Genomic DNA, 16,193 nt, shown 5'->3' with positions numbered 1-16,193 from the left:
CACCCACAACTGCCCCAGAAGACCACCTTCAAGGCCTCTGACCAGGACATGGGCCACACAGGGAGATGCAGCCTCAGCTTCAGGGCAAGTTTCCCGGGGATCCTCCCTCCTGGGGCTCCTGGTTCCCTGGGAACTGGGGTCCTCCACTGCCCGCTGCCTCTCCTGCGGCCCCCTGTTCATACCTGAAGTTCCTCCGAGTGGCTGGTGACCAGGAGTGGCAGGATGAGGAGCCAGAGCTTGAGCGGCTGCGGGAACAGAGCTGCCGGCTGGCCTTGCTTGGTGGGCTCTGGTAGGGGCAGTGGTCAGAGCAAGTGGGGCTAACCCCTGAGTCCTCTTCTTCATTGTCCTCCTCCTCCTCCTCCCCTTCTTCCTCTTCCTCCTCTGGGAGGAAGCTGCTCTCGCCACTGCTGCTGCTGCTGTCTTCAAAGACAGTGTCATACTCTGGGCTCTTGCAGGAGGCCAGTTCTTCCTCCTCCAGGGCGGTCTCCAGCAGCCCAAAGTGTTTGGTGAGGCTGGCGCGGATCTCATGGTCTCTCAGCAGCATGCTGTCCTTGGGTGGGGCGCCAGCACCACAGCTTCTGTCTTCCTCCCTGCCAGGAGACTGCGCCTCAGCCCGAGGGGCACCCTGCTGGGGCCAGTCCTCAAGGTGAACCCCAGACGGCTCCCAGGACCTCAGCACCTTCCGTTGCAGGACGCCCTCTGGTCGGAGCACCTGGCAGTAGTCATGGTCTCCAAAGGAACAGGAGAAGGGACGCTTCTGGCCAGCCTGGGAGGCTGGCTGGGCCGTGGCATGTCGCAGGTGGGACAGGAGCTCACTCCGCTCCGGGTGCTTCTTTGGCAGCTTATGGGCAGCCCCTGAGGTGGCCTTGAGTGACAGGCCCTCAGGGGAGGGGAGGTTGAGAACTATTTCTTTGCCCAGGCTGTGCTTGATGTCCGGCTTGAAGGGATCCTCCTCTGTGGGCTTGTACGGTGGTGTCGTGGGTGGGGTGAGTCCTGCCCAAGCAACAGGAGAAAGGTAAGATAAAGACAGATCACTTCTCCAAGGGACACTGAGACCCTAAGTTTGGGGCCAAGCATGGTAGCTCACACCTATAATCCCAACATTTTGGGAGGGCGAGGTGAGTGGATCACTTGAATCCAGGAGCTCAAGACCAGCCTGGCCAACATGGCAAAATCATGTCTCTACTAAAAATACAAAAAAATTAACCAGGCTTGTTGGTACATGCCTATAATCCCAGCTACTTTGGAGGCTGAGACATGAGAATTGCTTGAACCCAGGAGCAGGAGGTTGCAGTGAGCCAAGACTGTGCCACTGCACTCCAGCCTGGGCAACATAGTGAGACTATGTCTTGAAAAAATAAAATAAAATAAAATAAAATTTTAAAAAGACCCTAGTTTGGGATGGCAATAAAATGGCCAAGTGCCCTTACTCCCCCAACCCAGTGGATGGCAGGCATCACTAACTGATCACTGCACTGCTGGCTGAGCCTGGAGGTAGCCTGAGAATCCTTCAATTCTTTGGAGTTGGCATGTGATGAAATCCATTTGCCATCCCTTCTGTGACCTACTAATGGCAGCTGGAACCTCCCAATCTTCCAAATACCTCTTCCTGATCTACATCCAATCATTCAACAAACCCTCCCAACTATACCTCTCATATGCCTCTGGCGTTTCCCATGACGGACAGGGGGCAGGCACCGCAGGTAAAACTGCCCACCGGGGCTGGGCGCGGTGGCTCACGCCTGTAATCCTGGTTCATTCTCAGTGAGTCTTCTTTATGGTATCTATTGCAATTTGTAACGATCTTCCTTTTCTGTTTGTTTTTTGACTGCCTATAACATAAGCCCCATGAAGGCAGGCATCTTGTGCATTGTTCATTAGTGGCACCTTGCCCATGCATGATGAAAAACTCAGAGATGCACGGGTGTTTTCCTGAAGGCACCTGCCAGTGGAAGCCCCCTGGCTCACCTGCTGTGCCACAGAGCTCCACTGTCAAGGTCTGCTCAAAGCTCTTCTTGCCAAAAGTTGGGTCGCTGGTGGAGGCAGGGAGGACAGAAAGGAAAGCAGCAAGTCAGCATCAGGCATCCACCTCCCCACCCACGAAAGGGTCACAGGGAGTGCTGTGACAGGCCCTGGCTCTGCTGCCCATGGAAATGGAGCCTGAGGTGCATTTGCTCTGGGGAAACCCCCATCCCGGCTGTTAGAGGAATTCAAGCTGCACAGCTCTTTTAGGAGACACAGGCAAGGTTCACTGGAGGGTAAATAGAGGACAAGTGTTGTCAGCCTCCTTATTTTATAGAGGGAGCAACTGAGGCCCAGAAGGAGGAAGGGACTTGCTGAAAGCCACAGGGCACTGTCAGAAAAGAATTCTTTTCAGGGTCCCCAAGAGGACAGGTTATGAAATGGCCTGAGGACTTTCTTCTGGCCTGCAAAGGTTAGTTTGTAAAAACCAACTCCCTTCTAAAGGAGCCCAGCTCCTGAGGGTCCCAGATGACAATCAGGGCACAGGGTGTGGGGCCAGGACCAGGCATGGGGGCTGATGAACGCCCCCATCACCACCAACACAAATATCTAACAAGACAAAATCTCATGGAATAATACACCAATAATTTTTAAAAATCTACCTTTGTGACAAGGTCAGCATGAGGCACCTGGGAGAGTCTGAAAAGAAGACAAAGAAAAATAAGATTCCCCAACATGGTATTGCTAGCAGATGTTCCCCCTCTGGAGGAGACCCCAGGCCTCCACTGGTGCCAAGCAGAGCTGCCCTTTGGGCAGGCGACCAAATACCTCTGTCACTTTTAGAGAAGGGCAGAACAACTCAAATCCACCTTTCATCCCAGGTCTCAGCTGGGGGATCTACTTGGATTTTGCAGAAAGTACAAACAGGTGCAAGGGTGACCCCTTCTGGCTAAACATGTAGCACAGTGAGGAAGAACTTGACTCCAAGCCCCACTGCTGTGGGCTCTGGACAGACAGCCCTGCACAGTGCTCATCATTAAGTAGCTCTGTGCCTGAGTTTCTGTATCATAAAATGGAGACAATGACAGTCCCTACCAGAGAGGCTTCTTGTGAGGACTCAACAGGGACAATCTGTTAGTCCGAGGCCAGTGCCAGCACGGTAAGTACACAGTGGCTAACTGTTGTTATCATTACAGTTATTAGCAGCATTTAAGACTCTAGCTGCATTGTGGAGCTGAATGTATAGCCTTATGCTTCTGTCACATCATCCCCAGTGCGTCTTCTTTATAGTACCTATTGCAATTTGTAATTATCCTCCTTTTCTGTTTACTTTTTGACTGCCTGCTTAATTCGTTAAGTGGCACCTTGCCCATGCAAGATGAAAAACTCAGATGCATGGGTGTTCTTCTGAAGATCTGCTCCAACTAGCCCAAAGAAAAGCTGAAAGCCAGGGACGGGAAGGGACTTGTCCAACCCCACATAACACTTTGTTGGGGGACAGGGACTTGAACACAGGGCTCCTGGCTCCCAGTGCAGAGGGGCATGCTGCACCCCATCCCTGCCCCCTCTTCGCAGACCACCAACTCAGACTACCTCTGGGAGGGAGCTGCGGGCAGCTGGGGTCCTCATCCGTGTCCCCACACCCACTCTCACAGGGGCTCTCCAGGGCAGGGATCTGGGGTCCCCGTAGGAGCTGCTGGTCTTGGCCACTGTCCTCGTCCGTGGGGCTGCCCAGCTCCCGCTCTATGTCATAGGCCTTGGGAGCCAGGCACAGTGAGGGCAGAGCACCTTGGGGCTCCGAGGGGACCAGCGGCTCATCTGCAAATGTCAGCCAGGGGCCCAGCTCAGGGTTCAGTCTCCGAGAACGCCGCACAGGGCACACAGAGCTCTCCAGCTTCCTCCCCAGCTTCGTCCATGGCAGGCCTCGGCCTGGCCTTTTCCTGCCCCACTCCTCCTCCTCCTCTTTTTCTTCTTCCTCTTCCTCCTCCTCTTCTTCCTCGTCTTCCTCCTCCTCCTGCTGCAGCCTGGCAGGCTGGTGGACCTCCCCTTTCACCTCCAGCCGCAGTGGGCGCAGGCTTGGTCTGGGCCCGGTACTCTTGGGTGAAGCTGCGATCCTCACCTCCTCCACCGAGGATGGGTGACCAGGGGAGGCCTGGCTGTCTTTCGGGGGCCTGGGCCTTGACCGAGGTGTGAGGGAGGCATAGACAGGCGTGGCCAGACGGTAGGGTTTGCTGACATCACAGAGCACGTCTTGAGCCAGAAGTTCCCTCAAAATGGAGAACTCAGCCCAGGAGGCTTTGGAGGGGTGCCGGGACCAGGGCCGGGATCTGACCTGCTGGGAGGGGTTGCTGCAGGCCTTGGGGAGTGGCTCAGGGGCCTGTGGGGGCAGCTTCCTCTGGGGGAGGCAGTAGGTGTGCATGTAGCGAATGAGTTGCACCATCGCCTGCATGTCTTCCTGGGAAACCGGGGCACCGGGGTCTGCCCTGCCCAGAGCTAGGGAGTCCCGGGGAGAGGCTGGAGCTGGCTGGGGGCTCGGGCAGTCCTCACCCGGCTCCTCGTCCTCCTTGGCAGGGAGCCGGGGGCTCTGGAGGCGTGGTGACTGCAGACCCCTATCCTGCAGGCAGGACTGTGCTGAGGTGAGGTGCTTATGTAGTTCTGTACAACTCCGGCTCTGAGACTGCGTCATGGGAGCCTTCTTGTCTTGGGTGCTGTCCACCTAGAGAGGGAGAGAGGCCAGAGTGAGGAAGGAGGCCCAAACACTCCTCCAGTGTGTCTCATCCACATGGCCACTGGCCAGCCCACTGTGTCTCACCTGGATTATAGGAACAGCCAGGTTTCCTTCATTCCGTCCCCAGCCTCCCACACAGACTCGGGCACCTGGCCGTGCTCAGTGGATGAGGAATGAAGGAATGACCAGCCTCCTAACAGCTCTCCCAGCCATGGAATTTCGCCCCTGCAGACCCTTCCAGATTCACTGACAAAGCTCCACACTGACCACTCCACCCCCCTGCTCCGAACCCTTCGGCCAAGAGCCGGGCAGTAGATTCATGGTAGCCTGGGGCTGGGTATAGGAAGCACTCACTGCAAATTAGCACTGGGGGATTCATCGATCTTGGCTCACTGCAACCTCTGCTTCCCAGGTTCAAGCCATTCTCCTGCCTCAGCCTCCCAAGTAGCTGGGATTACAGGCATGAACCACCACACCCGGGTAATTTTTTGTATTTTTTAGTAGAGACAAGGTTTCACCATGTTGGCCAGGCTGGTCTCAAACTCCTGAGCTCAAGTGATCCGCCCGCCTCAGCCTCCCAAAGTGCTGGGATTACAGGAGTGAGCCACCACGCCCAGCCTGAATGATGGATATGTTCTAAAACTGGATAATGGTCATAACTGCATGGGTGTAAGTTTACTAAAAGTCATAGAATTGTACTTTTATAATAGGTGGCTTTTATGTATGTAAATTACACCTCAATAAAGTTTAAAAAAACAAAAAATTCGGTAGCTCCTAGTGCCCACAGGATAAAGGGGAGGCTCCATGGCTGGATGTCTGAGGTCCTCTGCACTCGCACCAGTCAACCTCTCTCCAGTCTTAATTCCCCCCAGTGTGACTCATCGTTGTGCTGGAACTTTCTAGCAATGGCTGTCAGATGCATCTCACCTCTCTGGGGAAGTTCCTAGGCTCCCAGAGAGCAAAGAGCTGGCTCACAATGGGGTGTGGCTACTGCTCCCTCAACAGAATGAGGCAAGAGAGGGTAGACCTTTGTTTCAGGAGGGCCAGCCAGGACAAGTAGGGAGGGAGCAAAGGGACTCATTCCCCAGAGAAGCCCCAGCAAGGGAGAGGCTCCTACACTGAGCTGCTGTCTGAGAGGGACCTGATTCTGCCTCTGAGGATCAAGGATTGTATGCAACAGTTCCCAGAAGGAGGGTCCAGGACCAGGAAGAGGAGGGGTTGTGTGTAGCCTTTGAGGACAGGACCACTTGAAAGCCACCTGTTACACCTCTCCTTGTTAGGCTTGGAAGATGGGGCTCAAGGAGGAAAAGGGATGTTCTTTGACCCTGGATATCTATGACAGAGCTTTAAAATCTCCAATGGCTCCCTGAGGGGGGTAAAAAAATCCAAACTATTTACTGTGGCCTCCACAACCAGCACAATCTTGTGTTTTGGTCTGTCACTTAGTCCTCTGAAGGCTGGCCACACTTTCCTCATCCTTTCTCTAACCTGAGTTAACATCTACCAGTGTCCGGAACACTGAAGTGTGAGAACGTCCAGGGCTCCTTCTAGAACCCTAACCTAGGCTGGATCTCCAGAGGCAGTGCCCAGGACACCAGCTACAAAGGCTGTGGGAGGAGCGGGAAGAGATACTGGAAGTTAATTGAACTCACTATCCTCCACCACAGCTGAAGGCTGCAGCCCCAACAGACGCCGGGGGCAGATTTGGGGGCATGTGAAGAAATACCTTGACACAAGGCCGTTGACTTTTAGATCTGAGGCCTGCCTGGCGCCAGGCGCTCCCTTCCTTCTGGGTGTCAGAGCTTGACGTTGGGTAGGATGTGGCCAGGAGGAGCTTCTGCAGCTGAGGGAAAAACAGAGAGGACAGGAGCCGGGGCTGAGCCAGAGGACATGGACTGCATGGCCAGCCCCTCAGGACTGACCTTGGGCATCACAGGACCACAGGGAGAACATGGGGTGGGCATTCCATGACCTGAGATGATGATCCCAAGATACTAGGTGCAGATGGCAGATTGTCTAACAATCCCGAACACACATAAGTATCCTAGTAACATACAATTCCTTTTCAGAGTTAATATTCCTTTTCAGAGTTAATAACCCCAGGGAAGAGCTATGACTTTGAAAAACTCAAGCAGGTCTTGGGTAATGTCTGTCTATTCTACCGTTAAAATATTATGATACAGTTTTATTGGGACATTCTAAGTGCACACACGCACACACACAATCTGGAAGGTTAGGTACCAAAATGAGTCTCTGGTGTGGGATTCTAGCTGATTTCCCTTTTGTTATTTTTGTTTATTCGTATACCTGTAAAAATTAATTTCTTAAATTAAGTAAGGTAATACTTGTAAATGGTAAAAAAAAAAAAAAAAAAAAAAGACACATTGCAAATACTAAAGGGCAGACAATTAAAAGCAAGTCTCTCTTGCCCAAAGTCCCTTTTTCCCTCCTAGAGGCAACTCCACTAACTACTTTCCGGTGAACCTATCATGAGGCGGGCTTTCATTATATAAGAATATATATGTAGTCATTACCTCCAACCCACCCTGTTGTTTTGTTTGTTTTTTTTGAGATGCAGTCTCTGTCACCCAGGCTGGAGTGCAGTGGCAGGATCTCAGCTCACTGCAACCTCCACCTCCCGGGTTCAAGCGATTCTCCTGCCTCAGCCTCCCAAGTAGCTGGGATTACAGGTGCCTGCCACCACACCCAGCTAATTTTTGTATTTTCAGTAGAGATGGGGTTTTACCATGTTGGCCAGGCTGGTCTCAAACTAGTGACTTTAAGCGATCGCCTCGGCCCCCCAAAGTGCTGGGATTACAGGAGTGAGCCATTGTGCCTGGCCCTACCCTGTTGTTTTTACACAAGTGGAAGACTACACTTAAGCTTGTTTGGCTTTTTTTTTTCTATAAAAATTGTAAAAGCTCTTGTGCTTCTGCACCCTGAGGGCAGGTACACAGTGTGCCTGAGCTGAGAGAGCAGAAAGTTGAATACATTTGGATTTTCCACCGGAGATCCTAGCCAAGCTTGGGAACAAACTGAGAAAGATCATGAGATTTTAGTACCGCACGGAGAGTTTTCCTGAGGGACATGCCACCCCAAGTCACTCCAACAAGGAATGCCAAAGGCCCAGGAGCCAGAGAAAAGGCCACTGCACACTCTTGAGGAGCCACAGGATCCTGGTCACCTCACCTACACCCCAAACCAGCACCCACATGTTTGTGACTTTTCGATGGGAAAGGATCCTAGGACTGGGGGAAAGAGACCTCATTCTAGCCTGGCTCAGGCTCAGTGCACTGTGAGAGCCTTGATTCCTCCATTGGTATAATGAGCAGGGGCAGGGAGACTACATGGCTGGATTAAAACCTCTTTTTTTGACTCTAAGAATATGACAGAAGTTGCTGACCTCAGAAAATCACACAGACACACAGAGGTCCACGGGTCCTTACAAGTCTATTGGTGGACTCTCTGGGATCCATGGCCCAACCTAAGGTCCAGATGACTTCTCAGGGACTTTTTGTTTTGTTTGCTTTTTGTCTTTGAAAGAGATGGGGTCTTGCTCTGTCACCCAGGCTCGAATGCAGTATCATGATCCTAGCTCACTGCGGCCTCACACTCCTGGGTTTAGGCAATCCTCCTACCGCAGCCTCCAGAGTAGCTGGGACTACAGGCACATGCCACCATACTGGGCTAATTAAATTAAAAAAACCCAAAAATCATAGAGCTGGATCTTCCTATGTTGCCAAGGCTGGTCTCAAACTCCTGGCTTCAAGGGATCCTCCCACTCAGCCTCCCAAAGTGTTGGGATTACAGGTATGAGCCACTGTGCCTGACCCCTCAGGGCCTTTCCAGGTCTCTGTCGGTATGCAGGGAGTCTAGACAGCAAGTCTGTTTCCTGTGTGCCTCGCACGATGGCTGAAACAAGAGGCACTCAATAAGCGTGTAGGGAATGAAGGTAATCTAAGGCATGGGTGGGAAACAACCTTTGACCAGCAGGGGTCGCACTTTGCCTCTTTAAGGTTTGGTCCCTCTCCAAAGGCCCCATGCAGAAATGGCACTAGAATGCTTGTTAACACTCATGGTTGCACCAGAAGTATTAGTTCATATTTACTGAGCAATTCTATGTGCCAGGCACTGTTCTAAGTGCTTTATGTGTATTATCTGCTGTAATCCTCCTAATAGCCTTTGACATAGGCACTATTATTAACCCCACTTTATAGATCAGGCAGCTGAGGCTTAGAGAGGTTCAGGATAAGTGCCTAAGGAACATACAAGTACTAAATGGCAGGGCTGGGATTCAAACCTAGGCACTTTGATTCCAGTCTGAAAGGAAGCAGAACCCCCTCTCGGCAGGAGCCATAATGTGGGACTGAACATATTCTGTGCCTGGCATGGTGGGCGCTTCACACTGCTTTGGGGAACTTGAAGGCAGTGGGAAGGAACGGAAAGGGTCCTAGACTAGGAGTGAATATCTGAGTTCTAGTCTTTGCTGGCACACTGACTTGCTGTGTGACCAGTGGCGATACCTTCCCCACTCTGGGCCACAATTTTCCCAGAATTGGGCTTGAGGGTCACCAAGGGCCTTTCTAGCTCAAACTCTCCATAACCTAAGAACCCTCCCGGCTCAAACAGGCTCTGATTTTCTAGCTGAGTCCTGCCAGCCTCCAAGAGCTACAGCATCAAGGGAGGGGACCAAGACAGGCTGAGCAAAGCTGGACTTCACACTCTAGGACAGCTCAGCTTTGGGCGCTCTCAGCCTGGATTAAGAGCAACTGCTTCCAGTAACTTCTGAGTTCCAGACTCCTTTGAAAATCTGATAAAATCTGATCTTCTCCCTAGAAAGCTGCTATTCCATGTGCACCTTTCCACATTCCATACACATAGTCACACAGCATTTAACTTCTGCTAGTGGAAGTGTAAACCAGTCCAACCTCTTTGGAGGGCAATCTGGAAGTATCTGCTTAAACTGGAAAATCACAGATCCATAGACCCAGGAATTTCATTTCTAAGAATCTGTCCACTTACATGTCACAAAGGCCTGTGTAGGAACAGTTACTGCGCCACTGCTTGTAATGAGGAAGAAGTTGAAACAACACAAATACCCAACAGGGGAACCAGCCCATCCCTACCAAGGAACATAACACAGCCAACACAAAGAATGCAACAGAGCTCTACATGCTCATCTGGAAGAGCTTCCAAGACACACAGTTAACCGTGAAAGCAAGGTGCAGAGCCCTGTCTAATGTAGACTCCCTTTTGTAGTAAAATCTTTTAAAAGGTAGAAGAGGAAAGTCACATAACAGATCAGTAACCATGGTTACCTCTGGGACAGGAACAAGCAACAGAGAGAGGCCTAAGGAGGTTTTGCTTTTAACTGTCCACTTCTACTATCTGGATTTTTACCGTGTGTGTGCAATCTTCAGGAAAATGTTTTGCAGCAATTTCAAGGATTTAACACATAACTAGGTCAATCCCTAAAGTACCAAAGAGCGTAGAGAATACAGGTGACGCCTCTGTCGTTAGTTCCTCTGTCTAGGTGGGAAAGGTTAAGCCCAGGGGGCCTCACACCTTCAGCCCAGGCTCTCTGCGGTGATCAATATTGCCAGTGATGCATAGAGTCCCCTAGAGGGCTGGAGTGGATTGCTCTGCAACCCATGCCCTGAACCAGAAACCTAATCCCAGGCTGCAACCATCACTTCTGCTATAAGTAGGTTCTCACCAGTGAGAGCTCATCCACCTCAGGGGCTGGGGCCGAGGGCTTCTCCGGGACAGGGCTAGGGGGCGCAGATGAGGGGGCAGGCGAAGCTGAGGTGCATGATAGAGCGTCTCCACCATCCAGGGCTGGGAAGGCAGCCAGACCCACGTCATCTTCAGGGATGTCATCCAGGGTCTTGGTGAGCTCTGCCAGGAGGGCCTCGTTCTCACTGTCAATCTGGAGTGAGGAGGGCGGGAGGACCAGAAAGGCAGATGGGGAGATGGTTAGTCACCACCTTAGACTCACTCTCCACGGTGGACACCAGCTCTGCCTAGCCGGTTGGCCCACCATCACCCTCCTGCCATACCTTCCCCTCAGCCGCCCCCCACCCCCAGCAGAGCTGCTCAGTATTCCTGGCATAGCAGATGCCCAATAAATGTGTTATTGACTCCAAGAATCCCAGAATTTTATGAACAGACAGCAGGTGATAATGGAAAGGGCCCTGCCTGGGAGTCCCACTTTTGGCTCTGCTGCTTATCAGTATGTGACCTGGGCACAAAGTTGTCCACCTGAGCGACACCTGCCTCCCCGACCAAGGACAGAGGCTGGCCTACCACACTGGTAGCAGCAACCTGTTGCAGCCCCTCAGACCCTGGGGTCCAGGCAGTGTGAAGGCCAGAAGCTTCAGGGTTCAACTATGACAATAATAACCATAGCAGTGACGAGGCAGCTATCATTTCTCTGCAGGTTCCCAGAGCTTACTCTCCTCATTCACTCCTGAGGAAGTAGTAAGTATGGTGATTAGACACTCAGGCTCTGGAGCTGGGACTGGACCCCAGGTCCCATAGTTAGCAACTCTGGGCCCTTAGGCAAGTTAGTTTTCTGATCTATCAAGTGGGATAACACACAGCACACATTTCCTAAGGTTACAGCTGAGGACTAGATGAGTAAACTTAGGTAAGATGCTTAGAAAATGGTGCCTGGCACAAAATAAGCACTTGCTACTGTGATGACTGTAACTGCTACCACTACCACTGCTAGTGCTGCTACTGTTACACGATTTCTGCCAGGACGATGATGATGATGGTGGTGGTGATGGTAGTAACTGCCCCCTGCACTCTTTTCTCCCTTCCCTCCCTTTCCCGGTGGCTACTCTGTGACTGGCTTCATGCTGGACGATAGTGATAAACAGCACGCAGAGACCGACATGCCCGGCTCCCATGGAGCTTACCCTCCAGTAGAGGACGGGGTGAAACTAACAAACAAGATCATTCCAGAGCGTGAGAAAGGCTAGGAAGAAAATAAAAGGAAGCCATGACGGAGAAAAAGAATGTGGCGAGGACTTACAGGCTCTTCAGGGTGGTCCCAGATGCCTTCTCTGAGCAGCTGATACTTAAAAGTAGGCTTGAAAGACACGAGCCAGGTAAAGTGTTAAGGAGGGGAGACCCAGGAAAAGGGAAACCCCAATCAAAGGCCAGGGGCACAGCACTTGGCTGAAGAGAGTAGAAAGGCTCTGTCAAGCTCAGGGAGGCCTCACAGCAACCTCGCCCAGGGGCGCACGATTCTGATCTCCTTTTTGCAGTTGAAGACACAGAGGCTCCCGGAGGCTCAGCAACTTGTCAGGGCTCACGTAGCAAATAACATCCAGAGCCAGGACTTGGACAGCAAGAGTACCCCACGCACAGATGAACCATAAGGAGGGTCAGCGTGCACACCCCCAGCCCACAGGCCCCCATGCCCAGAGGCCTGGTGCCGAGAGCATGTGGTTTCTAGGTGAGGCACCGAGTGCCTCATTTAGTAAGGCCTGGTCCCTGGGCTGTTCTGGCAGCAGGCACATTCTGTCACATGACGCCTCCTCCGGCACTCTTTCCCATCCCAGGTCAGGCTGTTTATCCTTTCTGCAGGAAGTTCATCTGAAATACACATCTCGTGACGGCCTTTTGGCTGCACTAAATCTGTTCCAGGCCTTACAGCCGGAGCAGCAGCTGAGAAGTTCGAAGGGGGAACACGGGGAGAGAACAAACACGTTTGTAATTTTTAGAACAGAGCTAAGAATAAAAGAAAGGTCAAAAGAAGATTTTGGTTGGGCCTGACCCAAGCCCTGGGGACGGAGGCCCGAGGGTATATCAGGGCCTGAGGACTCTGGCTTTAGAATGCAGGGGGGCTCACTGGCTGCTCCCCACCCTATCCACAAGTCTCCTTCAACCCTCAGGCCAGACTCCCAACCCTGTCCAGCTCAGAACCATCTGTCCAGCTTGATGGGGAGTTAAGATCCTAGAACCTGGAGCTCAGTGACCACTCTTGGGGTTCTGCCATCAAAACGGTGATCTTAGGCAAGTCGTTTCCCTCCTCTATGCCTTGCTCCTTTCCCTGTGAAATGGGAAGACATGATCCCTGGCCAGCCTCCCTCCCTGGGCTCCCAGAAGGCCAAGTCTGGAAGCAGTAATGAGAGTGCTTTGTAGAGTGCTTAGGTCCCTAAGCTCAATGCCTGGGACATGGGAGGCACCACGGCAGATTTACTGAATGAAAGAATGAATGAACCAAACAATGAACAATGGTGGGAGGCTAAGTTCAGTGTCTCAAAGACCAGATTCTAGAGGGAAGTCATTCAGAGATGACATCATCAGCACTGCATGAACTGAGAATTCTCACTCTTTCCCAGGGACAGTACCAACGGCCAGAGATATTGTGAATTATTACAAATGTCAGAGCTGGAAGGGCTCTCAGGAACCATGTAGAGAAGAGAGATTTCAAACGCATGGCACACACGCTACTGCTGCCCTGTATTGCTAACGGCCTCTTCCTTCCATGCCAGCATTTTTCCTGATGCAGGGCTTCAGGTGACAACTGCCAATCAATCACAGTTGGCACTCACAAGGAAACCTATCTGCCATTATTTTTTGGGGGGCGTGGTGGCAGGGGAGGAAGAAAGCCCCAGGAAAGAGATCCTTCAAGGTCACACAGTGAGTCAGGGGTAGGACTATGGACTAGAACCCAGGACTTAGAAAGCCAACACTGACTTAGTGAGTGCCGGTCATGGTGCTGAAATGAGTCCAAAATGGCAAAGACCTCAAGAAGTACCCATCAAGTTGGGTAAAAGCAAAAGTCCTCCCCTTCTCCCCACCTCTCCCCACCCCACTCCACTGAAACAGCCAGGTGGGGCTGGAGGCCCTGAGCCCGACTAGGAGGAGCAGCCAACCCTGCCCACGCTGGTCACTGCTTTCTCCAGCCATCCATCCCAGGGAGCTGCGCCACCCCTCTCCTCTTCCCCAGGCCCATTAGCTCGGCTCTCCCCGCTCAGCATAGAAACAGAGTGCAAATTAATGGAGAGTTAATCAGCTGAGGAAGGGATATTAATAGACTCAGCCCCACCCCCAGTCTTCCTGAGCTGATCTCAAGCAGGAGGAGAAGGAGCCTTCAAGAAATCTGAGGGAAAAGGCTTCATTTTGAGGACCTAGAGTGGCTTGAAGAAACGTCACGGAACAGAATGCAGGCCACCAGGGCAGAAAGAAGACTCAGAGATCGCTACTATCCAGGGGGCTTAAACTGAGGTTCAAGAAACCCAGGAAATTGGCCACCTCCCTCCCATTTTTCTGGGAGTAGGTCCAGACCCAGTGACTCTTTTCCTGTAGCCTCAACAGATTGATTTGTCCGTGTTCCTTCCTCATTCCTCACATGGGGAAACGGAGGCCCAAACAAAGGGAGCTACTCATCCACGGACACACAGCAAATTGTTGCACAACAACCAAACACCTGCCTTACTCTAGAAATATTTACTAAGGGCCTGTCATGTCCCATCCCTAAGGACTCTGGGACATGCAGAGAAATGGAAGCAACGTTCCCATCCCGGAGGAGGTGTCAACCCTTGCAACTGTAGCTTGTTCTCCACTCTCCCAGTTTGTTTCCATAACAATGGTGCCATTTAATTGTTAACAGAGCTTGGCAGCAAGCTCCATGGGCAGCCTTGGGCAGCAAGGCTCCATGATTCCCATTGTTCCCATAAAGAAACTGTCCAAGTTAGTGCCAGAAAGGGGACTAGAACCTATGGCTCCTAGATCCCAGCTCCAGGTTTTTGGAATGGGTCAGTTTAATCAGTTCCTTCATTCAACACCTATGAATTGAGTCCTTACAATGTGCAAGGGCCCCAGAGATGAATAAAGTGTTGTTTGTCCCCAAGGATCTTGCAGTCTGAAGGACACACATGCGTGCAAGAGATGGGAGCCCATGAGCGGGACTAAGTGACCAACTGCCTTAGGAGGAGGCATCATGAGAGCTGGGTGTCGAAGGATTCATTCAGTGCATGACTGTTAAGCCCTGACAAAGTGCCCGGCACTGTGCAGAGCCCTGGGAATACAACAAAGAACAATGCAGACACAGCCCACATTCAGAGTTTCCGATGGGCAGGGAGCAGAGGGTGGGGACAGGCCCCAGTCACATGCACAGAGGGTGCACCGGTGAGCAATGGATAGAGCTAGCCTAATCTCAGGAGAGCTGGTGGAGTGTGCAGCCCATGAAAGGGAGAGGGGCTGGAAGGGCAGAGCTCAGCCAGCTGTGAGGACTGTTTTCCTTGCAGGGCTGGGGCCGCACCAAGCTTACTTGTGCCTGAAAGCACTAGTAGGACCTCATCAGAGGCTTGCCGGTGGGTCTGGCCATTCTCTGAGTAGGTGGGGGGCCTATATAGTCTTGGTGGGGATGGTCTTCAGGGAGCATCCAAACCCCTTTCACTCATGAGTTCTCTGCAACCTAAAAGCATTTTCTGGAGTTGGCCCCCTAAGAGGAAAGGTGCAATATGGCAAAGGAGTTGTCCCCATTGTTCAAGCAAGAAAATGGAGGTCTCTGGTTGGAGCCAAAACTGCAGTTTGGTTCTGGTAATTCCTCACTGGGTTGGCAAAGGGGTTCAGTGTAGCGGTGAGGGATGTGGGTTCCTAGATTGCAATCTTTGCCTGGATCCTTACTAGCTGTTTGACCTTGGGCGAGTTACTCAACCTTCCTGAGCTTCCCTTTCCTTGTCTGTAAAACCAATTATTAGGAGTACACAACTGATAGCTCCCCTTCCTCAGAGAGGCCTTTCCCGACCACTCAGTCCACAGTCCCTTCTCTATTTCCTTTTTGCCCTTATCACAAGTGACTACTGTTTGTTCACATGTTTACAGACTGTAAAGTCCTCTGATGAACACAGTGCCTGACACATAGGGGGCTCGGTAAACATTTCTAGAAGGATGATAAAATCCATCAGGAGGACGCTTGGAAAGGACGCTTGCAGCACACCACCTTGGTGTTCAGCACGCGCGATGTTATTGTTGTTATTGTTATTATATTGCCAGATAGGCACAGGGAGCTATGGCTTCTGCCCCTAATCTTTACGAGGGAGAAAATTCCAAGAAAAGAATCATGAATCTGAATGTGTCCATCACCCAGCTAAATACGGCCAATCTAATTTCATCTATTACCTTCTAGGCCGCACACTCCCACCCACACATGCAAATCCATGCAGAGCTTGCTTTCTTCTGAAGCAAACCCCAGACATCATATTATTCCGTAAGAGGCCTTCTTACAGGAAATGCTAGCCATTACATGCCCCTGAGGCTCGGCGCTGGAGCACCAGGGCTGGAGAGGCACATGCATAGTGGTTCTTGGCACTGCCTCTTATTAAAGAACCTCTAGGCTTCAGCTGAAAAAGGGAGATAATTGTATTTACAACTGAGAGTTGTTAAGAAATTTAAATGAATTAATATACACAAACAGGGACAGCCCCCCACAGAACAGCTGCTCAATAAATGCCAGTCATCTCATTATGGTATCATCATGGTC

General features: G+C 51.7%; 1 protein-coding gene across 5 annotated transcripts in view; it reads right to left on the bottom strand.

Annotated features, from left to right (window-relative positions):
* Positions 1 to 16,193, bottom strand: part of PPARGC1B (PPARG coactivator 1 beta) — a 138,338-nt gene that overhangs the window by 32,158 nt on the left and 89,987 nt on the right. For 4 of the 5 annotated variants that reach the window (XR_002522810.2, XM_003900348.4, XM_021939859.2 and 1 more), the window contains exons 3-8: positions 10,407 to 10,619; positions 6,417 to 6,533; positions 3,556 to 4,678; positions 2,625 to 2,661; positions 1,969 to 2,033; positions 183 to 993 (exon numbers count right to left, since the gene is read on the bottom strand). Coding sequence is in view for 4 of the 5 variants with exons in the window: in XM_003900348.4 (XP_003900397.1) it covers positions 183 to 993; positions 1,969 to 2,033; positions 2,625 to 2,661; positions 3,556 to 4,678; positions 6,417 to 6,533; positions 10,407 to 10,619 (2,366 nt within the window). In the remaining variant the exon portion in view is untranslated. The remainder of the gene's footprint in view (positions 1 to 182; positions 994 to 1,968; positions 2,034 to 2,624; positions 2,662 to 3,555; positions 4,679 to 6,416; positions 6,534 to 10,406; positions 10,620 to 16,193) is intronic. The other variant, XM_003900349.4, reaches the window with a different exon arrangement.

The sequence above is a fragment of the Papio anubis genome, chromosome 5, assembly GCF_008728515.1.
Source record: "Papio anubis isolate 15944 chromosome 5, Panubis1.0, whole genome shotgun sequence".
NCBI classification, from domain to species: Eukaryota; Metazoa; Chordata; class Mammalia; order Primates; family Cercopithecidae; genus Papio; species Papio anubis.
The sequence above is the reverse complement of the archived record's forward strand: the minus strand, read 5'-3'. Positions and strand labels throughout refer to the sequence as shown.